At 37.5% G+C, this 27,808-nt stretch overlaps 1 protein-coding gene across 4 annotated transcripts in view; it reads left to right on the forward strand.

Annotated features, from left to right (window-relative positions):
- RAD54B (RAD54 homolog B) overlaps positions 1–25,728 on the forward strand; it is a 63,335-nt gene extending 37,607 nt beyond the window's left edge. For 3 of the 4 annotated variants that reach the window (XM_063391170.1, XM_063391189.1, XM_063391197.1), the window contains 12 exons: positions 1,477–1,677; positions 4,707–4,994; positions 7,452–7,614; positions 8,280–8,505; positions 14,609–14,816; positions 15,346–15,485; positions 16,071–16,361; positions 17,731–17,906; positions 20,045–20,306; positions 21,608–21,674; positions 21,997–22,197; positions 24,892–25,728. In XM_063391170.1, the coding sequence (XP_063247240.1) occupies positions 1,477–1,677; positions 4,707–4,994; positions 7,452–7,614; positions 8,280–8,505; positions 14,609–14,816; positions 15,346–15,485; positions 16,071–16,361; positions 17,731–17,906; positions 20,045–20,306; positions 21,608–21,674; positions 21,997–22,197; positions 24,892–25,118 (2,450 nt within the window). In that variant the 3' untranslated portion in view covers positions 25,119–25,728. The remainder of the gene's footprint in view (positions 1–1,476; positions 1,678–4,706; positions 4,995–7,451; positions 7,615–8,279; positions 8,506–14,608; positions 14,817–15,345; positions 15,486–16,070; positions 16,362–17,730; positions 17,907–20,044; positions 20,307–21,607; positions 21,675–21,996; positions 22,198–24,891) is intronic. The other variant, XM_063391180.1, reaches the window with a different exon arrangement.
- Positions 25,729–27,808: the final 2,080 nt, after the last annotated feature.

Below are 27,808 nucleotides of genomic sequence, written 5' to 3' on the forward strand. Positions count from 1 at the left end.
TTATCCATCTGTGAAATGCCAGCGCTCAGTAGCTGTTCTGTTAATTCCTTGGAGATGAGGACACATCTGCTGCATGAAGCTACAGATGTTGACTAATGCCCTGAAGGAACATCTACGTATGGAAAATCCTGTCTGCTTTAGGCACTGCGTTAGCATAGAGTTCTATACAGACAGTACAACTTCCTGAGAGTTTTGGAAAGAAAAATTAGCTCGATAAATACAGCATTTTTCATTTAGATAATACCTTTTTAGTAAACACTACTCCGAAAATTGGCACTCATTTTAGTTGTGTAACGTATGAGTATTTTGCAGTTTTAAGAATATGTGGACTTGATGTAGAAGTGGTAAAGCTGTTCCTTTGTCGGACTATTACTGTGAGCAAGAATTTCCTTTTGCTGCTTCTCCTTTAAATACCAGCACACTTGCAAATTTTTGGAAAGGTTAGTCTGTGGCATAAGTGCTTTTCTGTAACAGATTTGTATAGTGTTGAATCCCAGATGGAATCAATGGAGCAAACCGATTTAAGCTTTTAACCAGCATGCAAGGGTATTTTAATGAAAATTAGTCTGATTCTCCTTTTGAAGCTGTGCATGTGCTGAAAAGGAATGCTACAGATATTCACTTAGGTAATGCTGGTGACTTCTCTACCATTACTTGTCTCAGATTGCTAACTCTTGCTAAACTCTTGAAACCATGTGTTTGTTCTTAAATCGATGTTAAAATCAACTGCTGTCTGCTCTATTATCATTTCTTAACCTTATTAACCTAAATATTGCCTATTAATATTTACATCCATGACACTTATAACTGCGTAACTGCTGACAAATCTAAATCAATCTAAGCCTAGTAACAGTGTTTGAGTTGGTGCATACTCAAAAGATAGATTTCAAGATTTGCACAATTACTTATTTTTGAAGGGTGCAAGGAAAGGAATTGAAATTATGTTTTGTATTATTATAGTTATGGTTATTCTGCCACTTAGTACAGATGACTTCGGCTCCAGATCTGGTTCCTGGACTCATTTGTTTCCTTTTCTGAGTTCTGTGTTCCTGTCCTTCCTTTCAGACCATTGCCCAGCACCATCTCACAAGTACCCTGTTTTCATTTTCTCCTGTGGTCATTTCCCTTTTGCTTTTTTTCAGCCTTTCCTTTTATTCTTTTTCCTTTCTTATCACCTTGTATGTATGTTAGATTAGAAGGTCACTTACTAATGCAACAGGTAATCTGATTTCCCTGGAAGTACATACTTTCTGAAACAATGTAATGTTGTTTTGTTTTGGATTTTTTTTTCAGGATGAGTCTTTATGTGGTGTTCTGTCTCATTCCAAATTATATTTCCATAAGGACAGGAAATATACCACTTTGTTTATGTAGGATGAAATATGTAGATTGTCCTTGATTTTTTTGAAATGCAAAAGACTGTGCACTTTATCAGGAGAACCTGAGATATTCTTTGTTATTTTATTTCCCTTTTAGATGCACTATGTTTGCCTACATCACGGACTGCAAAGGAAGAGGCAGCTCAGGAAGCACCTGACTGCCTTGTGAAATATTTCAGTGTCGTGTGGTGTAAGGCATCAAAGAAAAAGCACAAGAAGTGGGAAGGCGATGCTATTCTTATTACAAAAGGAAAGTCAGTAATATTGAAAGATATGGAAGGCAAAGACATTGGCAGAGGTACTGTAGATTTGCATACTTGCTCAAGGGAACACCTGGCAGAAAATCACTGTGCTTTGAATTAACAGAGACACAGCTCTTTAGACATTTTAGTTTTTCATACCAGTGTTGACCACAGGATGAAAAAACAGTAGAGATTGGGTTTGCTTTTGGTTTGTCTTTTTTCTTGGGATGGAGGGGAAGACTGCAAGAAAGCTTTATGTTTATTACATATAAAGCAGATGCATGGGGGAGGCTAGAGCAGGCTGAATAACAGAATTCACAGAAACACCAAATGCTAGTCCAAAGAGAGAATCTGGAAATCAATGGCCGTACTAATTCATCAGAAATGCCAAATGACGGATGAGTGGTTGATTTTGGTTGCTCACATAATGCAGAAATGAAGGAGTTAAAATTTGGGGAAAAGATACAGTTAGGTTTCTTGTAAATGTTTCAGTCAGCAGTAGGGCAATCAGGAATTTCAGAGATTGGATCTCTACTTTTCAGCCAGTCAAACAGCTAAAAATATTATCTTTGTTGGAAAGACAGGCAAACAGCAACATTTTCCAGCCCAGCCAAAGTCAACTGTGTAGCAATTTTTAGTCTTGTAGTTTTAGCAGCAGCTGCTGCTGTAAGACATAGTTTGGGTTGATATCGGAGTTAAAAATAAGACTTGCAAACCATAGGCTGCCGTCAACATGAAGCACTAATTTTTTACTGAAAGCAAAGCAAGAATTAACTTTGCTAATGGAGCCAAAGATATTCTGTGAGGGATTAGGATTGGACAATGTTTATGCCAAGTATAATTTGATTTATTTTAGGTCAGAGATGGCTGCTCTGCTCTTTTGTTACAATCATGACATTGTGAGCCTCGTTAGGACCAGGCAGTTCTGATTTGCAAATCAGTCTGTGACTTACAAGTTAATTTGAATTTATTTATAGCAAAGCAATATATGTACAGACTTGCTTGTTTTTGGAAAAGGCAGAGTGAAAGAGAGTAATGCCTGGAATGCATCAGCCACCACCCTGTTGTTCTTGTGTTTTTTTCAAGTCCTGTCTTCTTGAATTAACAGCAAACACAATAGAAAAATGAACATTGTGATTTTCTCTGGTAAAAGTTTTTTTACCATGTTGGATGGTGTCAGAGAGCACAATACCAATGTCATTAGTGCTAACTTGCACATTCAGAGCTGCTTTCAATTCTTATTGATTCTAAGAAAATAATAAATTGACCAATTTAAGCAGTGTTAGTTTTAAATTTCTGCAATTATTTAGCTCACTGAGTGGGAAGGGAAGGTCCAGTTGTGGTGCTTACTTCCAAAATTGTATATAATACTGGGAAGTTTATAGGGAATGAGCCCTCAGGATTATTAGTTTTAAATGGAAAGAAGGCAAAGGAAGAATTTTTCTTTTTTCCTTAGGCTTGCCAGGGCTGGATCAAGGATAGCACAAGGGAACCTAAAATCAGCACAGATTATAGCTCATTTTTGAGGCTGCAGAAGATCTTTCTGTTCTCTGCAATGTCCTAATTCCTTAATAATGCATTGCAAAGAATTTAGGACATGCTGTCTTGTAAATTGCTGTATGTTACAGAAACGGTTATTTCTGGCAGCTGCATAAACAGTTGAGCTTTGTAGTTTTGCTTTTTGCCTTCCCAGTTTCCATCTACCCTTAAAGCCCATCCTGTCTTAGAATTAGACTTTTCTGATCAGGATCTGCACGGGGATACACCTGTATTCAGTATGTTCAGCCTGAAGCTATGTAGAGGTAATAAGAGAAAACAAAAGTGCAGAGCAAAGGAGATCATAAATGCCCTCCCTAAGCATCCTATTCAGGAAGATGCATGCATTCTTTTGTGTTCAGGCATCTTCAGCTCTTTCCTGAAAGCAAGTGTTCCTTCAAGAGCCAAACAAGGTTTGCTGTGTGCTTTCTGAATACTTTCAGAGGAGAGGAAGAAAAGTATCTCCCTTGCCCTTTTGGCAGACTATTTTTTCAGCACTTGCTTAGACTGTGAAACACCTCAGTAATTTTTTCCTCTTAAAGGAATTCAAATGCAGACCTTCACCTTCCAATCTTTCACATTCCTAGAAGCAGCAGACCTGAGCTTTGCAAACAGTTTCCAGGAGTCCTTATAGATGGTGTTTGTTGGAAAAAATGTACCTTGGGAGGCCTTGCTTCTTTCTTCACAGCTGAGTGATTTAACTGCTGGTCTACACAATCATGCTTTTTTTTAAATTTGTCCTAAGGATCCAAGCCTGTTTATCCAAATTTACACAAATTCAAGAATTGAGATAAAGAATTCTGAAACAGAGATGTGGCTTTGACCTCTCTGAGTTAAGAAAATAAATTATATATGTCCTTTGTTTCTTGTGTGAGAGCTTCAACCAGTAGAATGTATTTAAAAGAAGGAACCCCCACTATTTCCTACACTGTTGTCTTAAAAGGAAGTGGCAGCTGTAGCTGGATTTTGTAATGAGACCAGAAGGATTTGTAGCTGCACTGAGAATGCCCTCCTGACCAAGCCCAACAACTACTGAACTTAGAAACCTTGGCAATAATCAGAGCGTGTTCCAGAACACACGTAGAAGTGAAGATTTCAGATGCATCTGAGTCTTTAAGTATAAAAAAAACTAATTTAGAATTATTTTAAAAGTAGAATACACTGTTTAGATCAATAGCAAGAGGGGTTAGGAGACTTCTTTTGGGGGCATGAAAGAAGGGGAAAAGGACATAGGATGGGTATTAAGGCAAAGTGCTGGATTTTACCATATGCGGCTAATTTTTAAAAGTTCTCTTGAGCAGTTGTTTGACATTCAGTAGACTTGGTTGGTGATGAGGATGACTGAGTCTTTGCTTATATACTCTGCTATCTAATTCTGATTATTACCACTCATGTCACTATGTTAAGGAGGGAAAGACTTTGTGTAACAATTAAATGTTTCAGAATCTGTTACTTTTTCACAGTTTTTCCTTACTGCAGATGAGTACTGGTGTTAAGGAAGTAGTGCTTGCTGTGTTTTCCTAATTGTTTCATTTTTATGTTCTTTTAGGTACTGGATATAAAGCTAAAGAGCTAGACAGTCTTGATGAAGGTCAAACACTGATGGTTGGTGGAAAAGAAATTGAAGTGATGGGTGTAATTTCAGCTGATGATTTCAGCAGTGGCAGATGTTTTCAGGCTGGAATAGGGTCTCATGACACAGATGCAACTGCATTATCTCAAACTAATACAAAACTGTTCTGTAAACCATTCAAAAATGTCTGTCAACCAAGTACTAAAGACAATATGCTCAAAGGTTCTCAAAGCTGCAAACCTCGCCATGATCCAAATGCTTCAAGTAAGATTGAAATTTTTAAGTTTCTTTAAACATCCTCTGACTCTCAAAAGATACTGAATATGTAACCAAAACTTTTATGTTCCTTCATGTATTACTGAAGTATTTCTGACATACAGTACTAGTATCTAACCATGTTAGGATTTTGTCATGTATGTTTCTAACAAGTAAAATACTCTGCACTGCATAAAGTTTTTCAGAGTTGTTACAGATGGCTGTGGAAACACATTAGAGTAGTTTCTGAGAGTTTTGCCAAGGAAAATTAGTTTATTGCTCCTAGAAACAATCTGAGACATGCTAGAAGTTCTAGATGAGTTCCAGCTTCCCACTGGGGTCAGTGAAATACTGCCATAACATGGCAGCACAGTGGAGGATCAGTAATACACAGGTTGTGCCACTTTGAGAGAATTGCTTCTGTTGATGCCTGATCCTTCACAGCCAGTGGATGTAACTACTGTACTCAAACACAACCAGATATGTTTTGGAATAAATGTTTAAGTTTTATAGTGCTAGAAGCACTCTGTGCTAAAGAGCCACGAGAGTTCACATATTTTATAGGAACAGGCTGGTTGAGCATTTGTGTGAGAGGGACCCTATAAACATTTGATAGCTGCAGGAAGTGGTGTTGATTATCTAAGGAAGTGGTGTTGATTATCTAAGCAGAACTATTCTTTTGTCTACAAACCATTTAAGAGCTATATTCTGCTGATAGCTCTATCTTTCAGGTGGAAGATAAAAATGAATCTAAAAAAAAGTTGCTAAGCAGAGCAATGCATATTTAAAAAATAAAACTTTTTTCTACATTCCTACTATAATACCTCCATCTGAGTTCTTATCTCATATCCTGATACTATGGGACTTTTTGAAGCTGTTACCTGGCTGCTATGTAAATAAACAATGAAATCTTAATCAAGTGGTAATTAGTGATATCACTGGCCATTTTGAAGAGCATCCTTATTAACACCAGCTTCTGGTCTTAATTTAACTTGATTACATTTTATCTAAGAATGTTCGTTCCTGAGATTGCAAGATGATGCTGCATTCTAACTGAAAATCTGACCAAAAAAAGCCAATATATTCAGCACGGAATCAACTTCTTTGCTGTTTCTGCACTAGTTTGTTAAAATGTTACATTTTATTTTCTTTGTCTTCTGTGACTTCTGGTGAATTTGAATACCTCCTATCAGGTTTTGGGAGGCCTTAACACAGCAATAGGTTGGACTATCTCAGTCTTCAGGTTTGCTTACACAGGAGAATCATGTTATTTAATGCCTGATTGCATAACCTCTTGCAGAAGTTACTGAGATACTTTACAAGCCCTGGACCTTTATATTGGAACAGTCAGAGGATTTAATATTGAAGTCTGTGATTATAGTTGATTGAAATGCAGCTTCTACAGAATGGAAAGCCAGCAGAACAGAGCACAAAGACAAAGACATAAAGCTATGTATTCCACATACAATTTCTAAGCTTTTAGTCCAGTGTCTACCCAAGCCTTGTTCCTTCCTCATTTTCATCCCAATTTTTGTCAGAAAAGTTATCTTTTTGTCACCACTGGCTCTTAAATATATACACATGCAATTTGATTTAATCCATCAGAACTCAACCCTTTGTCAGTAGGAAATAAAATCTCCCTGCCTGATGCAAGCCTTCAACCAATCTATGCCCATGAATAAATTATCAGTATAGATCTAGTGACATAAATACACCAGAAGCCATAAATTGCTTTCTCAGTCTGTCCTCTGACAATACAGTTTTTCAGTGAAGGTGTGTAGCAGCAGCAGAAGCAACCCAGTATGGACATTGTCTAGCAAAATTATAATGTTTGTAAACAGATTATGGCAAGCAAAACTGTTATTCGGATGTTGCTCAATACTTCATTCTCTCTTTGCCTCTGTATGTCTTCAAACCTGTCACCTTCTTTTATTCATGCACTGTGGCAGTCTTTGTCAGCTCACACTCAATCCTTCCTTATTTTTCTTTAGCAAATCAGTGGCTTTTATCTCTGTTTCTTGGGCAGAGAAGTCTTTCTGGGCTACTGCAAGAATATCCTCTTGAAGTGTAGTATTTAGATTTTATGTAGGTTATTGTTTATGGTTTTTTCTTAGACTTTAAATTCAGAAGTATTTTGAATACTTTCTACTACTTTAACTCTATGAATTCAAAGTCATCAAGCAACTTCTATTAGGTCGGACCTAGAGGTTTCACCTCACCAGAAAAAAAATGCCTCCTATTTCTCAGTTTACCACCTTTACCTTTGAGAAAAATACAAACTATTTGGAAAACCTCTTTAAAAGAATGTTTTTATATAGAAGGCTATCTAGGTACTTATAAATGTCTTTTCAGTCTGAGAATGATCAATAAATTAAACAGTATTTTTAACAGTAATTGACTGTAACAGGTTTTGCTAACTGAAAGTAACTCTTTTGTGTAATACTTGATTATGCTTTGAACTTCAAGATTCTCTGGTTATGCCACGACCAAATGCAAGTCATCAGTGGATGTTCAATAAGGCTGGTTTACCTGTGGTGGATGTAGTTGTAGATCCTTACATTGCAAGTAATCTCCGCCCACATCAGAAAGAAGGAATTATATTTCTATATGAATGTGTAATGGGAATGAGGTAAGGTAATAATCATCCTTTTGGCTTTTAATATTTACAATATTTTCATGACCATGTTTGAAATGTGACATCTTGGGAAGTTTTGAGCAATTGTTCAGTTAATTAATACTAGTAAGTTTCTCCCAGAAGAGGCTGTACAAGTTTTTTCTGACCTAAATGTAACATCACACTTGCCATGAGCTTGCCAGATGTTATGAGAAGCTAATGAACCCAAAGGCCTGTCATTTCTACATACCAAATTTTATGAACACAGATATAATCAATGCCATGCTGAAGATCACTGCTTTCTGGGATTTATATTTCATTTAATTCAAAATTATTAATGTAATTTATAATTAAAAAAGATGTTATTTCAACTTGTTAAAAAAATACAGCATTATTTTCAAAAGTGTTTTCCCAAGTCATACATTCCTTAAGGTATTGGTTAATAATTCTAGTTCTAAAAGCAGATTTAAACTTTAGTTTTAGAGGACTAATGAGTTACTGTTGAAGATGAGAATTTTCATTCTAAGATCTTCTAGTACAACTGAATAAAAACCTACAGTAGGCGTAAATAGGTTCTCTGTACTTCAGAAAACAAGCACAGAAGCAAATCCCTAAAGCAGTTGTGAATAGTTATAGATATGTCTTTTAAAATGTTACCAGTGCCTCATTACATCTTCCAGAGTTAGTGGCAGATCTGGAGCTATTCTTGCTGATGAGATGGGCTTAGGAAAAACCCTGCAGTGCATTGCACTTGTCTGGACCCTTCTGCGTCAGGGGCCCTATGGATGCAAACCCATACTGAAGCGAGCACTAGTAGTCACCCCTGGGAGTCTGGTGAAAAACTGGAAAAAAGAATTTCAGAAATGGTTGGGAAGTGAAAGGATCAAAGTCTTTACAGTTGATCAGGTAAGATTTATTTCCAAAAGGGGATTAGGTCATTGGCTCAGATTATAGGAATTATGGGGGTTTTCCCTCTCTTTATCTTTTTTTTTTTTTTTTTTTTTTTTTTAACTAGAGACCAAGCCTAGTCATTCTCTGTTAATATTTATTTGTAGTTCTTTATTTCTTCTTCAGATAATTGTCCATATGGGTATTTTGCTGTCAGTCACCAGGTCATAGCCCAAGCTCACATGTAGTATAGTAGTCTGTCTTACCTTTCCTCTGGTTTCACCTGTGAAGTTCTAAAAAGTGACATCCTCCCTGTGCTTCTTCAGTTTAAGGAGTGTTCTGTTATGTATCAAAGTGCACACCTTCCCTGCTTTACATACCAAAGCATCTACCTTGTGCTCTGTTTCCGTGGTAGTTGCTTTTGTTCTGTGCTGGAAACTTCTGATTTGTTTTGGCTGCTTATTTTGGGGTACTTCAGAAGTTTATTCCCTTTACTGTCACTGTCAAGAGTTAGATCTCCGTCGGGATGATTTAAAGTCTCATGAGTTACCAAGCCTGGAGTCTCAGTGTTAGGTAATGGGACTGTCTCTGGTCTCTAGACAAGTACAAATCCTATTAACAAGCAGGATGATGCTGATCCCTGTCCCCTCCTATAGTGAAGCTGTTCTTGCTGGTATTAACATTCACAAGTTCCAGGGAAGTGGAGAGCTTGTAGTATCTCCATTGGTGCTTGCAACAAAGATAGAGATACTTATATTCCAAAATTATTTTTAATCTAATGATTCCATACAGGTAGATGGATGAAACAAATACTACTTTATTCTAAAAGTTATTCATTCTTACATCAACCAGATTTGCCTTTAGTTTCTTGCATTATTCTTATTGGAAGAATCTTATTGGAAGAATCTATGTTTCAAATGAAACAGAAGTTTTCAATGGAAGTTTACTTCTTGGTAATTACTTCTTTAAATTCTACTCATTACTGTCAAACTCTTGAAACTGCTGATCTTCAGTGAAGACAATGCATGTGTAATAGCTGCATTTTGCATCATTTGCTTTTCTTAGTAACTTGTTTCAGGTTGTGGAAATGAAGCAAACTGACTTGTCAGGAACTGTAATATAATATAGGTTAGGATGGGAGGTAGGAAATTTCCTGAAAGAAATGGATGCAAGTTATATGCATAGTATAATATGGCAACATTTTAACCTAAAAGGCTAGTAAGAGAATTAAAAGTTTTCTTTTAGTTTTTATGAATAATGTTGGGAGGAGAAAGCCTGAATGTGATGATAGTTACTATGCCCCAAAATGACAGTAGCTTTCATTTTCTTTAAATTTAAATAACTTTAAAACTCCTACTCATCTCATTGGACCTGTTTGACTGGGGACACTCAGAAGCTTTAACGACTGTTCCCAAATACCGCAGAATACACTGTCATGCGAAAGGAAGACACAATATGACTTGCCTGAGATATAATGAGATATTTCAAAATAATGTACTGTCTATCTTCTCTGGAAAACAGCAATTACCATACTGTTATTTCTCCAGTATAACTTAAAAGGAAGAGCTTGTCTCAAGCATTTTTTTTCTGTTCTTGTCTATAAGGAATGCGTTCAAAGAACTGGTAGACTTTTTGAAATGTTTTCCTCACTTTCACACTGAAACATCACAAAATTATCCTAACCCTTCAGCCTTCAGTAACAGACTTTTTAAAACACCAGGATATTATCTGCTTTTAAAATGTGATTACAATTTAATTATGTTGAAATGCAAACACCTTGTAGAGAACATTGCTTTTAAAATGAAGACATCCCCACAAAGGTTGTTTTTAGTTCTTGTTAATTCCTATTATAAGCATTTGTGATGTGTTTGAGAGAATAATTCCTTTATCTGTCTGCAGAGTATTGCTTCTTACTGGAGTTGTTTTAATTTGGTTTTTAAGTCAAAATATCTTGAAAAATTATTAATGACAGGTCTACATTGCTTTATGATTCAGCATTTTTGAATTTACAATTTACCAGCTACATTGGATTTGAACAAAGAATACTTGGAATAGCACAGAGAAAGGTCTGTTCAAAGAGGAAGTCTGGGACATTATGGACCTCTGATTCTGATTGACAACTGCTCCATATGTGGCTTCAGGCAACTCACTTAAACCTGTCAAGTCACTTTGGGTAATTGTTAAAGTGGAGGCTATAATATAGACGTAACTTGCAGCCAGTTAAGAGTATGAATTAATTACTTGAAATTAGCTTGTAAATTTATTTTAATTTTCCATCCATCATCCACTGCTGTTGTTACATACAGTGGGAAGTACATTATATTTGACTGGAAGAGTCTTGTATGTGACTGCTGCTTTTTTTTTTTCAAGGAGTTCAAGCTGTCCTGCGCACTTGATACTTTTCCAGGGTAGGGATATTGGTTGCTGTTCCCCAGTGCCTCAGCACTTTCCTCATCTCAGCTCATAGCCTGAAAGTGTAGGAAAATAAAATGGTTTCTAAACCCTGGGCATCTTCTAATTGCTCGACCATGCCAGGGGAAGTTCAGAGAGGCATTGCCTCTGTCTTCAAGGCTGCAATGTGGAGCCTGTATACTGGGCTGGGACAACACTGGGTCTTCCCTACAGGCTCCTCTGTGTCTCTGTTCCTGTGTTGGGAAATTTTCTGCTCGTGTTTTGAAAATGGCAGTAAAAATACAACAAGAAAACAGATTGTTAACTACAGTCCTGGAAACAACAGGAAAGCTCAAGTCCAGTCCCAAACACCTGGAGAAATGGGTGCATGTCCTTGTTCCTGGTCCTTACTACTCCTTGCTTCCTCTGATGTGCTGAGCCTCATCGTGAGCAGCATGTGGGGGACTGATCTCCTGCATGGTACTTTGTGAGATTGATGTGCTGGATTCATCCCATAGATCCAGCTGAATCACCTGCTAGGAGGCTCTAAAGGTTGTGATAATTAAGTAGTGCTGCTTTTACAATGTATTACACCATCTGGCTCCAGACTTAGTTGTCTGTGTTTGGTAACTGATCTTGTTTGGAAATAAAAATACCTTCTAAGGCTCTGATTTGCTTTCACAATTAAAGAGGTTCTTCAGCTTGTCAGCTGTACCCATAGTCTGCTTAGTTAGTGAACACTGTTAGGAGATAGGGAGAAGCACTCAGGAAATTAGCATCTGGAGCCAACTGGAAAGGTAAGGGACATGCCCAGTAGATTTTTCCAGTTTTATGCATAATTGCAAGATGGGTAAACAATCCTAGTACATTTACAAGTCTGCACAGAAATGTAGCTGTTCCTAGGAAACCTTTTTTGGAGGAAGCTCTCTGCCCCATTACAGTGAGTATTTAGTGTGTGCATTTCTTTCAATAGACATGAAAATTCTTGGTATCTTTTGAAGGAAAAGAGCTTGAGTGGTATATAAGAGAGGGGATGGTTGCAGTCATTTTCTGACCGGTAATACAGGGATTAAAAATCTGCCAGTACACAGCCATGTTTTCTGGGGCTGGTTATGGACTCTCATTTTTTGAGTCCCAGGGTGACCTTACCTATTGCCCAACCCATCAGTGTTAAGAACTAGTAACAAAGTTAATTACAGAATAATCATGAAATACTCCACTGAAAGGGACCTCAAGGATCATGTGGCCCAATCTTTCGTGGCAAAAGCACCATTTAGACAAGATGGCCTAGCATACTGTCCAGCCACATCTCCACCACTCCCCTGGGGAGATTATTCCGATGACTGGTGGTTCTCATTGTGAAATATTTTCCTTGTGTGCAATTGGAACTTCCTCAGGAGTGACCTTGTACCCATTATTCCTTAGTGTTTTCCATGTGACTTCTAAAAAGGGAGTCGCCATCTTCACTTTGAGTAGTGGAGCACAGTGAGGAGGTCTCCCCTAAGCCTTCTTTTCTCAAGGCTGAACAAACCAGTTCTCTCAGCCTTTCCCCCTGTCACAGCTTCGCAGTCATTTGATCATCTTTGTGGCTCTTCTCTGTACCTTCTCCAGCCTGTCCACCTCTTTTCTGCACAGCAGGGACCAAAACTGAGCACAGTATTCCAGTGTGACCTGATGAGCACTGAGCAGAGTGGGATAATGACTTCTGGATCTCTGCTGGTGATGCCCTTGTGGATGCAGTCCAGCATCCCGTTGGCTTTCTTTGCCAGCACAGCACTGTTTGCTCAGATTGATCAGATTGTCCACCTGCACCCCCAGATCCCTTTCCACAGAGGTGCTCCCCAGCTGGGGAGATCCCAGCCCGTGCTGCACACCTGGGTTATGTTTTCCAGGTGCAAGACCTTACACTGGCCCTTGCTGGGCTTCATCAGATTCTTGTTAGCCTCTCTCCACCTATCCAAATCTTCCTGCAGGGTGGCTGTCTCTTCCAAAGTGTTCACTTTCCCACCAGTTTGGTGTCATTGGGAAACTTCATCGTGGTACACTTGATCCCATCTTCCCGGTCCTTTATGAGGATATTAAACAGCGCTGGGCCCAGCATGGATCCCTGGGGGACCCGCCTGTGCCACGCTGCCCATTTGGAAAGGAGACATTTACCAGCACCCTCTGGGTGCTGCCTCTCAGCCAGTTCCCACCACCACAGGAGCACTCATCCACACCACAGCCCATCTGTTCCTCCAGAGGGAGGCTGTGGGAAACCTTGCTGAAAGCCTTGGAGAAATCCAGGAGGCAATGTCCACCACCCACCCCACATCAACCAAGCAGCTTACTTTGTCACAGAGGGTGATCAGGTTTGTCAAGCTCAATTTCTCTTTGGCAGTTTGTGTTGGCTTTTGCCAATCCCTTGCTTCATCTGTCGTGTGATAATTCCCATGAAGATTTGTTCCATAACTTAAAAGTTCCTCCTTTACACCCTGCTTGTAGGGTGGGATGATATTATTCTTCTAGTCCTCTGGGATATCCCCTGCTCTCCTTTGACTTCTCCAAAAGTTATGCAGACTGGCCTTGCAATGATGTCAGTCAGCTCTCTTAATAGCCCTGGGCAATGCAGGGCCCGTTAATCCATAAAGGTCAAGCTCCTGTAATAGCTCACCCCCACCCTTCCTTCACTGCACTGGTGGGTCTGTATTTGCAGTAGTCTGGATTTTTGTTCCCAGGGCTGGGGACCCAGCAGTGCTGGTGAAGACAGAGGTGAAGAAGATGCTGTGACTAATTCACCTCTCCTGTTTATTGGTGGGCCAATATTTTCCTTTTGTTTCTGCTTTTTACATACCTGAAGAAATGTTGCAGTTTTCAACATCTCTGGCTAAATTAATTTCTAGCTGAGCTTTTGCTTTTCTGTCTGCGTCTCTGCAGGCCCTGGCAATGCCCTTGTAGATCTCAACAGGTATTTATCTACATTTCAATCACTGGTACACTTTGCTTTTGATTTTGACTCAGAAGCTTGCAGTTAAGCCAAGGGGTCTCTTGCCCCACCTGTTTCTCCTATCTTTAAAGGGGATGAACTATTTTCATGCTTCCAGAAAAGCGTTCTTGAAAAACTCCCAGCACCAGGGAGTTCCTTTGGCCTCCATGAAAGCTCCCTGCAGAATCCCTCCCACCTGAGCTCTGAGCAAGCTGAACTTTGCTCTTCTACAATCTGATACCTCGAACCAATTCAATAGGTCAAATAATATCAATGTAATATCATGTTCAATAATATAAAATTCTATTAAAAACTACAAAGGGAATTCTAGTAGAATATGATAACTTCCTACTGGGCATTACCAGGCTGAGATCCAAAGTGAGTGTACAAGGAGCTACCTGTGGCCCTTCATTATCTGGGCTTTAATTATTCATTTGAAGCTTACCCAAATGCCAGCAGTGGGAAGCTATTACAGAAACTCTGTGCTTTTCACCTTCATAGTAATGTGTCTCAGAGGATTTGAAGGCTTAAAAGAATAATAAATTTTCTTTTAACGAAGTGGTAAAATTCTAAATTGCTGTATCAAGTCTCTTTTGCAAATTAGGAAAGAATCAATAATCTGAAGTCATGAAGGAGATACTAAATATCTTGTGACATGTGAGAAGAAATTTCTGTAGTTACTGTATTTTTAAGAAATGTGACGATTTTTAAAGATGTGATCTCCAATGAAATATTTGTATGGTGTATTTTTCTTTATGCCTGCAGGACCACAAAGTAGAAGAATTCATTGGTTCTCCACTTTATTCAGTTATGATAATCAGTTACGAGATGCTGTTGCGATCCTTGGATCAAATTCAGGCTGTAGAATTTAACCTCCTAATCTGTGATGAAGGACATCGTCTGAAAAACAGCACTATTAAGACAACTACAGCCCTTACTAGTCTGTCTTGTGAGAGGAGAATTATCCTTACTGGTTAGTATCTACTGTTACTTTTAGTATTTTTTTATGTTGATAGTGCTAGGTTGGGGTAGAAGAAAAAGATATTCTTAATACAGCATGAAATCAGTTGGAATTTCGGCAATGTGTATTAAATGAAAAAATCTCATGTCTTGTAAAAACAGGTTCTTTCCAATTTTTTTTACATAAAGGCAAAATTTGTCAGTTTTTCAGGGGAAAGCAAGGAGCCTTGGATCTTCTGTAAGGGAATTGGGTCTCTGCATACACTCAATGTTTTCCTTTGTAGTTATTTAATAAAATTGATTTAGAACTTCACTGTTAAGTTCCTTTGTCAGAACAATTATATCTGCAGTCTGTTTAGTTAGGAGTACAATATCTTGTTATTCATGGTAAAGTTTTAGATCAATTCAGGACTCTTTGTAATTCACGTCGAAATAAAACATCTGTTTTCAAGATACATTCCCAATATTAAAGCCTGCATTTAATGTACTTCTATCAGTTTAAGGAAAAAATAATCAATTGCATTCTTTTTTCCTCCCTGAAGGTACTCCGATCCAAAATGATTTGCAAGAATTTTATGCATTAATAGAATTTGTGAATCCAGGAATACTCGGGTCTTTATCCACATACAGAAAGATATATGAGGAACCAATTGTCAGATCTAGAGAACCTTCATCAACACAGGTATTTGGTTAAAAAATTCAGTTATAGAATAAAATTCCTAGTAAAGTGAAATTTGCCTTCTGTGGAGTAAAGTGAAGCTTGGGACTACTAATAGTAGCTGAATAGTATTTCACCTTCCTATTTGACATAAAGTCACTTGTTTTCCAAAGGGAGCAGAAGGAGAACACACGTGTTAGAATCACCTCATTTCAGCTGCCTATTAATTATCAGGTAACAACTATGCTTCCAACACCTGCATTCCCCAAAAGGCCGTGTGCATTGCCGTGTGACGATGCTTTATTCATCCTTAGCTTCTCCACAGTACTGCAAGGTCTGCATGCTTTCACTGCATCTTGAGGAATTCTAGAATATAATTCAAGCCTTGGATGTCATCTGGGACATTATTTTCCTTTTTTTAAGACTTTAGAAACCAGACATAGAACTAATGCAGTGGTACTAATTGGAGAAGAATTGGCCATTACAGTCCCGTGTCAGAAAGTGGTATCATACTTTTAAAAGGTTATTTAAATACCTCATTAAAATCATGCAGAACATTGTTCTGTTGAAATGCAAGATTATAATTAATTTTGTGCTTTGTTCTTTTAGGAGGAAAAGGAATTAGGAGAGAAAAGAGCAGCAGAACTCACACGCCTCACTGGACTCTTTATTCTAAGAAGAACACAGGAGGTTATAAACAAATTTCTGCCTCCAAAAAAGGAGAGCATAATCTTCTGCCGACCAACAGCACTGCAACTTGAATTGTATCGAAAACTGCTTAGTTCTCATGTTATTACATCCTGTCTACAAGGCAGGCTGGAAAATAGTCCACACCTAATATGTATAGGAGCTTTGAAAAAACTTTGCAATCATCCATGTCTGCTGTTTAAAGCTATAAAGGTATCTATTTGCAGGGGTGTGAGCTTGCAACTGATCATTTCAACAGACACAGGTCCCTAAAACTGTGTTATCAATGTGCATATTGCTTAAGGTCATTTCCATACTCTCACATACAACTTACTCTAGGAAGTCTGCTTTCGAAAGCACAAGTATTAGGAAATTTGAATGTACTCAGGAAAGGTATCTCACCAGTTTCCTATTACCTTATGCTGTTTTCTCTTTCTTAATGTATTTTCCATCTTAACCTTGTCTCTGCATATTTGTAAAAATACATATAAATGTGAATTTTACAAAGAACACTGTTAACTAGAGATTACTAGTCTAGATTACTGGTATGTACTTTGTCTACTGGCTTCTCTGAAACCTCTCTGTCCACATGTGATAATTTTACTTTTTCAAGCTTAATGACACTGGGAGGTCTAGGTTCAAGATGTCAATGGTGCTAGATGTCTCCATTACCACTTCTCTTGGGGTTGTACATAAAGAAATGTTCTTATTCCTATAGGCAAATAGTATGATAGTTAGAACTTGGTAATAGTAACTTCTGTGGCCACTAGCTGAAGTCCAAGTAAGGTGGGTGGAAATGTAAATCTTTCTTAAAAGACATACTTCATGACTTAGCTGGAATATCCACAGTGCAATATCCATGTAGCTTTCAGTGCTGCCAAGTAAAATTCATTGCCTCTACTTCATAGTATAAGCATTAGAGACTTTTCATATGCAAAAACACGAGCCTTTATTAAATATAGAGATGGAAAGGACTGTATGTGCAAGTCATTTATTGCAATTGTGGTTTTGGCATTTAAGTGATCTGGCTTTTTCCTCCCAGTGAAACATTGGTTTTCTAAGTACAGCAAAATACTACCTGTATTTCTGTTATTTTACTGGTTTTGCTTGCTAGCTTTTCTTCATTTCCAGTAGTATAACTGAATCTTAATGACAGTATTTTCCTAAACAGAGTGAATGATTGGGAAGTTTCATAATAAAATATTATGTGATTTAGAAAGAATAAATAGTGTATTGATTTCCTCCACACTCCTGAGATTTAGATATATCTTTACTGTGGAAATACATTTGTGTGGTTGTGTAAGTAGAGAAGTTGTACAGTTTTCACTTTTAAGTATTTCAACTTTCTACTTAGCTGCAAACAATGTCTTAGATTAGAGAGTGTAAACTAAAATAAACACTGTAGGTATTTTAAAACTTTGTTTTCAGTCCCATGTTGGGAGGTTGTCATGCTCATGCTCACATAATACATTGCTTTGTGGTAGCATTTTATGCCTCCTTTTATCTTTGTGATAAAAATAGATCGATCTTAAAAAAATATTTTAGATGAGATATGGAATTTTAATCCTTTTATTTTCAATAGGAAAAAAGCTGTGATCCTATGTCTGGGGAATATGATGAGTCTAGCCTCTATGAAGGTGTAATAGATGTCTTCCCACAAGACTATACTTCAGACACTTTCTCTGAAACTGATTCAGGAAAATTGCAGGTGCTGGTGAAGTTGTTAGCAGCAATCCATGAGCTCAACTCTTCTGAAAGGCAAGTGTGAAAGAAAGGTGGAAGGGAGGTAATGGGAGCGACCTTCTGCATATTGATTTGCTTTTCAAATGCATTCAAAATATTCAAAATGCATTCAGTAACATTCAAAATAAAGGTATTGCAGCTGTTAGGGGTGCCAAATTAATTTAAGCATTGTAGTCCTGGCTTTCTTGTTAAATTGTGAAACTAGAATTTGCAGCTGACATAATTTTTAAAGATGCTCTTCATATTTTTTTCCAGATAGTGGTACTTGTATTTTTTGCACCATAAAGCAAGTAATGTGTTTTGATACAGCCCTTGTGCTGTACTCTGTACTTGCAGAGACTTTCCATTGCTTTGCATCTTTATGAGAAATGTGTTAATCTATTAAATTGCACTGAAATATTTTCATTACTAGATTATAAGTTATTTCCTTTTTAATCACACTTAACTGCTCACTGCTTGATGCCTTTTCTAAAGTTCGGGGCAAACATTTTCAACAGATGAACTTGCCCAGCAACTGCTTATTTTCCCTATGGTAAATGCCACTGACATGTAAAAACTTCTGTTTGTCATGGGGTAATAGGGTGCACATGATTAATTACTGTGCAGTTGCTGATTTGTGGGAACCTCACATGACCTGGTGTCCCAGGATGATTTTTTATGGACTCATGCCTTAAAGCTCAACTATTCCAAAAGTATTTAACTTTTAATTTTTATTTCAACTGATGTTTAAATAGGACATAATGTAATTCAGTAGTGGGAAGTAACAACAGATCTCTTGACACTGATGTAATGAAATATGAAGATCCTTTCATTTTACAAATCAGAAAGTTGAGCCTGTTGCTGGAGTTTATATACTTAGCATCCATTGTAGCTAATGACAGCTGAATATCTAAATATACAGGCCTTATTTCGTGTAGGTCAGCAGAACCAGGGGTGTCAGTAAAACCCATATTTCTCTGTAGCAATACTTTAAGAGCTGCTGAGTTGAGGCATTACTTTATGCCTTTTTGTTGCATTAATTCAGTGCAACTCATGTTTATTTTTCTTTGATTTCTCTACTTTCATTGGTACTGAATAGTTTTTGCAATATACAGACTCAATTCCAGTCCTAATCTGAAGTTTATATTCTATTTTTGAGTGCAGAAAAAGCTCTGAATGTTGTGTTGATTGACAAAAAAATAAGTCTTGCAAAGTCATTACAGACAAGTCATGGATGTAGTTCATTTGTAAAGTGTAATAATAAAAATATTCTAAAACACTTGTAAAATGTTAATATTTTCATTTTCCACTGAAATTATTTTTCTGGTTCTTCAGAACTTGTTTTTAATCAAAATTATTTTTTAAAAAATAATGACATATATTACATTTACTTTAGATTACAAAAGACCTCCAAACAAGATCTGCCAGAAAATGCCCTGTTCTTTTACTTATGGCTTAAATGCAAAAGATGTTTGTCTACTTATTAGAATCATCCTCAATATTTGGGAGAATAGGAATCCTAGATTTTCAGACCTTTGAAACCTAATTAGTCAAAATTACAGAGAAAATAGATCAACATAGCTTGGACCATTACTGTAAGAGATCAGATTGATTTTGCTTTCTAAAAAACCCAGTGTCTGTCTTTCACTAGTCTTCATCCCCATTCTTTTCAGCAATAAAATGTAGGAAAGAATCTCTGCTTTCCTACTCCACTTCAATTATGATTTTTGTTAGAATTTTCTGAGGTTTTCTGTAGAAATTCATAGTAGCTTTTTCAGTAAGTAGAGTTATATATGTATTATCTATTAGCTCCTACACATCCTCTGCAAATGCTGTCTTAACAACAGTTATTTTGCATAAACAGAGATTTTAAAGAAATCTGTCTTTGTGATTGGTTCTGAATGCCTGCAATCTGTGCATTCTGTCAAATTCTGTTGCAAAAGGAGACAATTATTTAACATTTGAATGCTTGACACTAGGTATAATGCTTCCAGTTCTGGTATATGCTTCTAATTAATTGGAAATGTTTTATTTCATAGAAAGTAAAAGTACCCCTGGGTTGATGTGTAATTTTTCACTCTTAATTTTGTTTTCTTAGATGTCTTCAGTAATTTGTTATTGGACTTTAATTTTGCCAAGGTCTAGGATGATGATTTTGTTTTACTCTTTGACAGGGTTGTGTTGGTATCCAATTACACTCAAACATTAAACGTACTACAAGACGTATGCAAATATTATGGATACTCCTATACCAGACTTGATGGACATACTCCTGTCTCCCAGAGGCAACATATTGTTGATACTTTCAATAGTAAATGCAGCCCAGCTTTTATCTTTTTGCTGAGTTCAAAGGCTGGTGGAGTGGGACTGAACCTGGTTGGAGCATCTCATTTGATCCTGTATGATATTGACTGGAATCCAGCTACAGATATTCAGGTCTGGTAACAACTGTGTACATGTGGGTTGGGACGGGCATCAAGTGAGTTCTTGACTGATTTTGTTGCCTGGCTTTACATGTCTTACTGCTACCAATTACCACATTGTATCTGGGCAAGTACAACAATGAGGAAAACTCTTTCTGAGAAGAAAAGAAGAAATATTTCTCTGACATATTATATATATTGGGATCAGTAGAAATCCTCTTACAGTAAAAAATAAAAAGATTAAATTCTAGTTTCTTCAGAGGACTGAATCATGTATCATCTTTGTCTCTTGATGTCTTTTTATCTTGAGAGTTGCTGTGTTTCTAAAAAGAAAGGGAAAATAGGATTAGATTGCATAGCAAATGTTGCTGTTGCTTTGCAATCCCTGAGAAAAAGGGACTCTGATCAGAATTGCAAGAATGAGAAAATCACATGGCAGTGATGCCAAAAGAAAGAAAAGAAAGCCAGTGCTGTGCTATTCTTATAAAGGCACTGTTGGCCTCAAGGGATTATTTAGTTGGCATAAGAGTCCTCAGTTAAAATAGTCCTTAAAAATAACAATTAAAAATATCTTTTCATGAACTCAGTAAGAAACTTTTTATTGTAGAGTAATGCTATGTCCTTAATACTTGAAATAAGCCCTGATTCTTGGCCTTGCTCCTCTTCCAAGGGTGAATTAGTACCCTCATGTGGTCACTTGCCTTGTTGCTTGAAAAAGTCTGCTAAGTCAGACAAAATTGCTACAGGTTGCCAGAGACTGCAAACCCTGTTGTGTGTGTTTGTACTGAGGATATAGGTGTAACCTATACATTTTTGAAAAAAAAGATCATATAACAGTACTCAGTTTTACATTTTGTTTGTTTAAGAAATAAAGAAAGTGCAATCATTTTTAGAATTTCAATAGAAACGTAAAAGTCACTTTTAAAGAAGTATTGTGGCAGAAAAACAAATTTGGAGATGGGGAAGAATGACCAGTATTCCTGAAATATTAAATAGTGGTTAATGCTTAGAAAACAAATATGAAGAGGAGTTTTCTTTCAGGAAATAAATGAAACACCTACTTTCCTACTTTGGTGTACAGAAAGGAAGAGAATCATAAATGGCAGGAAGTAAATTATATTTTCAAAACTGTTTACAAGTAATACCAATAAATTTACACAATCACAGAGAGTTATTCGGGAATGCATTATCCAGACAACATCTCTTTGAACAACGGAGCAGAACTGGGAATTTGATCAGTGAAGGCTACAAGCTTTAGTAAATTATCCTTGTCTAGCAGGCTGTTAATGCTCTTCATCTTCTTGCTTTCCTCAGGCAATGGCTAGAGTGTGGAGAGATGGTCAGAAACATACTGTCCATATCTACAGGCTGCTAACCACAGGTCAGAGATGGTGCTCAACTTACTCAGAGTGAGACAGATGTTGACATTTTGTCCATAAAAGAAAGAAAGGGAATGTTTTTGGAAATAATTTGTTCTTTAAAAATATATATATTTTGTTCTTTAAAAATACATATTCGTTCTGAATTCAGTTAAGATGGAGACATCACATTTGTTCACTTGCCTTTGCTTTGCTTTTTCTTAACTAACTGAAAATAGTGATTTAGCGTTTCCTGTGTATGCTGTTATCAAGAAATTGATTTGACTTCTTTGTAAATACTGGTCAAAAATGATCTCAGTTTGTCTGTTTTTGTTTTCAATACAGGCTCAATAGAAGAAAAGATTTATCAAAGACAGATCAGCAAACAAGACCTTTCTGGGGCAGTTGTAGACCTTTCCAAGACATCTGAACACACACATTTTTCTATTGAGGAGCTTAAAAATCTCTTTACTCTACATGAAGATTCCAGCTGTGTTACTCACGACTTGCTTGAGTGCGACTGTATGGGAAAGATTGACCATCAAAGTGAGTTTGTTTTTCATTATTTCTGGCCACTGCTGAGGAATCCATTCTTAATATGTAGTCTATCTCTGGAGAAAACGTTGATGCTCAGTAAAAGAGGATCGAAATAATGAGGTTCATTATGGAGTCTTGCACATACTGGCTGATTTATCTAATCCATGGGAGTCCTTCATGAAAGGAGGAGGAGGAAGATTAATTCCTTGCAGTAACAACTAGTTCATTTATCATGCAAGTTGCAAATATTCATATCTATTCTTTCTGTAGGAACCTGTCTCCTGTTCTTTTGGCATATCGAAGTTGCTCTCATACCTTGCTGTGTGCAGGTATATATGTTTAGGTTGGAAACAGAATTAAAAAAAATAAATGATCATAAGTTATATGCATCTTATCCATTTTAGTTTTTATAGCTCATCTAGTCTCTCAAAGGAAAGAATGTCTATTGCCTTGGTATGTTTCTCTTTTGGGGCATGAAACATCCATGTACATTATTTACAGGAGTGATAGTGTGGTACCAATACTGATGTCAGCTAAATGCACACAGAAACGTCAATAAAATAACTCAAGAAATGGGTACAAGACTGTGTGTTCTCAATAGACAGGAGCAGGAAAACAAGTAATGCAAATCAAATACTTTTTTGCTTGATGGTTTACATGTTCCCAGGTAATAAGTTAGACTTGTACTTCTTTCTCATCTCATTCCACCCAAAATGGGGAGGACTTGGCTAGTGGTAGCACAGGGTTTCTGCAGCCATAAGAATTTGAATAAGCCATAAGAACTATCTCCTTTATTTTTGCTCCATACACTGATTGATTCATCTTTCTATCTTTCTTTAATGATTGAAAAATTAGAACTTCTCTTTCTGCATAAGTGATTTTCTAAATTTACCATACTCCACTTAGGTACTATTACAGGATCTGTGTGGGATAGGCACCTTGTGTGCCAAATATTAGCCACATTTTCCCAGTGGTATGCAGTGAGGCAGGTGTGGCTCCTGGATTGCAGAAATCCAGAGAAATTTTGTGTTGCTACTGTGATGAGCACTGGTGGTTGTAATTTTATGTAGCCGCTTGCAATTGTCTTAACATCTTGACATCTTATGCTTTGAACACACTTTGGTTTCATCAATTCAGTCACAACATTGCTGGGGCCTCTTGGGTTCTGTGACTTTTTCAAGGGTAGTTCCTGGTCCCAGTGGACAAAACCTTTGGGCAGTAAATCAAGGAAAAGCCTGAAGGTCATTATCAGACTTAAGTGGTGGTAATGATAGAGTAAGGGGAAGGAGGGTTTGACTTTCTAAAGAGCAGAGGACAAGCTGGCTCATTGTCTGCCCAGTCAAGTTGTTCTGAGTCATGGCCTTCTGTTTGATCACCCCAGAATGCAGCTACCACTAGCTGGTCTCTTTGCCTTTCCTAAGATCAGAAAACTGTCAAATTACTGCATCAAGGAACCAGATTCCAGGTTACTGGGGATAGATTCTGCTGCACAGAATAGCAAAGCACTTTCAATGATTTGTCTCCTCCATTTCTAGCAAGTATGACTCAAAAGAAAAACTAAAGAGGAGCCAAACAATATAATATAGGTCTCACAATTATCATCTCCTGTTGTCCATTCACACTAGGGTCATCTTTAGAAAACAGGGGTCTTGAAAGGAGGAAATTTCCTGTGCATGGATCATGCAGATGGGTTGATTGCTATTCTGCTGGCCTTCACATCAGCTACAAAGCTATAAGCCTGTTGTTTTACCTTATCATTGTGTAGTTTAGGAGTTAGGAAGGCAGAATGTGTCAATGCATCTATTCTAAATTTTATTCTGGCCAGTAAAAAAATATATTTCAAATCTACTTCACATGTCATATGTCAGTTAAAAGGAAAGTTTTGTGTTTATGGGTCTTTATGGGCTCTCAGAAATTTAAAAAGACCAGGAATAGTCTGAGTCATGCTGCTCATAGCACTGGTCTTTCCTAACGAGCTCATAATACTGCTATGAAGATATTTGATGACAAGTTTTAAACCAGTAACAGTAATGATGCAATTTTTTTCCATACAAAATTATTTATTCATTTATCCCAGGCATCAGGTGAATCATAAAGCCATCAGTGTGTGACGTGCACTGCAATGACATGATACTATTTGGGGCTTTAGGATCTTGGCTTAAAAGTGAATTAATCTCACAGCAATAGTCTTTTCCTTACTGTGATATACAGTATTGTGTATATTGAACAACTTGGCATGATCTGGATGTACAGACTGTACAGATCTAGTGTGCTGAGTCAATGAAACAGCTACTCAAATTATTCTTAGCTTGCTGGAGTGATTCCTCTGGGAGCAAATTTAAGCTAGCATGAATTTTGCTGCAACATACATCTAGATTCAGATTTACTTAAAGAATGAGAGCAGGCAAATGTCACAGAATTAGGAAGACACAGAAAAGGAAATTGGCAGATATTTCCTTTCCCATCCATGTGTAAAAGGATTTGTCTTTATGCTAGCATATGGTAATTTTGATAACCTCAATCACTGAGCAACGAACAGCCTTCCCTTTCTTACTGCAGATATATGTTTGGATTTTGTTGGTACAGAATAATTATATGTGCTGTTCTATTTTCCTTCATTTGTTACCACCAACTGTCTTATTGATTCAGGCTGAAATTTTGTCTTAGTTTTCCCTGATTAGTCTACTGCATCATTTTTTGCAGATACTTCCTCAGAAAAGGCTCCCATATCTAGAAGCTGCCAGCTTGAACAGAACCATGGGAAGCCTAATTCAAAGAAACCACTCTCCATGTCACAGTTGATGCAATGGAAGCATTTCTCCGGGCAGCATCAGACTCTTGCTGATCCTTTCCTTGAACGGATAAAAGAGAATGTTTCTTTCATTTTCCAGAATGTAACCAATCCTACTTCCCCACCCAATAGAACCTGAGTGTCTTTTTCTCCATCCTTCTTGTCATAGGTCTTGTGCAACTGATTTGCAGTCACCTGTTGTTCTTTTTGCCCAGTTCTGTTTTGTGTTTCTCGTGACATTACTGGGTAAATGTGATTCCTGTTGTTTATACAAAGTTACAGTTATTACTAAGTTAATCTCACTCACTGTAATTATAATACAGATATTTAAAACTAACTTTGCTTTCCAGTATTCTCTTCCTTTGATATAATAATTAATAAGATTGTTTTTATGCACATTCCTACTTTAAGTCTACTTTGGTTTATAGTTTTCATTTGATCACAATGATTTATTGCTTGTAAAGCTGGCAACTCTTCAGCCAAATTTTATAAATTAGTCAATGCTACGTACATGTAGATGCTGTTAACAAGACTCTGGTTGAATTTCTGTTATAACAATGTTATGTGTCTGTATAAATGCAGCTTTATTGCAAAGTAGATGATTTTTTCCATTGAATTTACAATTTAATGAAATTTATAGCAATAGTCACTAATGTCCAAAAATCTGAGGGCATGGCTTGATACTGTGTCAAAATATTCTAAAATTCTCCTATTGCTTTTGCTTGGGAAAATAAACTTTATTTCTCAGACATATGTAGTACAGGATTATCTTCTTTTTGTTAACTCCTTTTCAGGATGTGTGTTGCCAGACTGAAGAACTGAGCATTTTTATGGTATGTTTTTTAATGACTCTATTTCCCTTCTTTAAAGACACAAACATTGAAAATGAGTTTGTAGCTTTTAAGTGAGGTACTTAGAAATGCCCACAAGAGCAGAAGGATGGATAATTTTCATAAATACTGCAAACTTACAGAATTTGAAAGACCTTGAGCAAGACAAGGACTCCATTGTCATAATCCTGCACTGTGTCACGTGATGATATTTGGTATATGTGGCAACAGACCCTAAGTGTCCAACCAAATTTCAGAAAAAATTAAAATTATTCTCTGTGTTATTGTTAGTACTGCCTCTTTCCCCAGACTGGCATTGAATTCACAGCCCATCCTAACCCATCATCAGACATTCTTCTTGCATTTTGATGCACTTTTGGAACTTGAAAGCCATGTGCACTGAACTCTATTTGCCATCCATATTTATTTCAGAGGGGTTTTTTGAGTTTCCTTTGACTCTAACGCAGGAAGACACCAGGAAGTAATGAAGACCAAAGTGAGAGAATGATTGAGAAAGTCATCAATTCTGAACATCTTTTGGCATGCATATTGTGTTCTTGGTAGTAATTAGAATCATGCTAATAATAACATTATTAAATAAATAATTAACATTTTAGGCTGGGTGCTAAAGACCTTGTTCTTCACCCTGTGAGTGATGGTGTGGTGGTCACGCTTACCGAACTACTGTGGTGCCCATTTGCTGTCAGGCAAAGTTCAAACAGCTTATTTTTCTTAGCAAGGACAAGGTTTGTAAGTCAAGCTGGAGATTCTAGGCACTGTGTACAGTGATGGTTATTGTAATTAATAATTATCAGAGGCTGATGATACTTAGATCTGTGCTGCCCATAAATCTCTGCAAGTTCACTCCTGTCCCTGTCTGTAGGAGCATGTGCTGGCCCTCTCTGCTGATGCTGTCACACGAGGTAATGTTGCTTCGAGGTCGAGAAGGCCAAAACAGCCCACACAAACACACTCAGTGCCAGTGCCCAGCTATGCCAAGCTGCCCCAGATCTCTGGCAGTGGCAGCTGCAAGGTGCTGCTCAGGGGGCAGCTCCTCCAGCATCCACCCTGCCAGCCAAGGGTGTCTCCCCTTCACCTGTCACGACTTGAAGGCATGATGGAAGTATGCATGTGCTTCTTGGCTGTGACAACACTATCCAAGGAACAGGCTGCACGTGGCATTCCACGTGATGCAGATTGAAAATCTGATTCAGAAATTTTATTTATCCTGAAAAATCATCTTTCTCACTGGAAGAATAGGTTGTGGAAAATATAGGAAGCATGAATACAGACTCAAATTTACTGTGCCATCTGTGATTCCCTCACAGTAGTCTGCAAGTCTTCATAGTGAGACCAGCCCATCCTGCTCATGCTTTATCCTGGTATAATAATCAGTGTTTCCATACAGACTGTAGCAAGTGGACATGAATTTCTTCAGCCTTAGGAGAGAAATGTCTCCTAGGAAAAGCCCCTGTAGTGAATTTACCCTAATCTAACTGTTTAACTAGTAAGATATGTTGGGGATTTCAAGTCTCCAGCTATGCCACGTTGCCCATTCTCTTAACAAGTGTGAAACCCTAGAGAATGGGGAAGTGGCTGGTGCTGAAAGACAAATATCAGGAGGACCTGATACTTGGTCTAGCAGATGGTCTCAGATGCAGCTTCTGGATTCCTTGCCAGTGATGCCAGCTCTAGAATCCTATGTGGTTTTTGTTGCATGGTGTCACAAATCAAGTCTTAGATCAAAGACATGCTCTGCAGAAAGGGGGAGGCAAGGAATGTTGAAGCAATGGCTGTGTTCCAGTGCAATGCTTGAAATACCAGGTGTTAATTAATGTACTTGGTTGCCTTTTCCAGTTTTTGAAGGACATAAGCATTAATTAGTGCTATGGGAACAGTATAGAGGTATGCCTGGGGCAGCAGGTGATGAGTGCAGTGCCAGCTGAACATCCTAGTGCCTTTATAGGTGTGAGATGTTGAGGGTTATCAGGTCAGGGTG

This window comes from Prinia subflava, chromosome 1, assembly GCF_021018805.1.
Source record: "Prinia subflava isolate CZ2003 ecotype Zambia chromosome 1, Cam_Psub_1.2, whole genome shotgun sequence".
NCBI classification, from domain to species: Eukaryota; Metazoa; Chordata; class Aves; order Passeriformes; family Cisticolidae; genus Prinia; species Prinia subflava.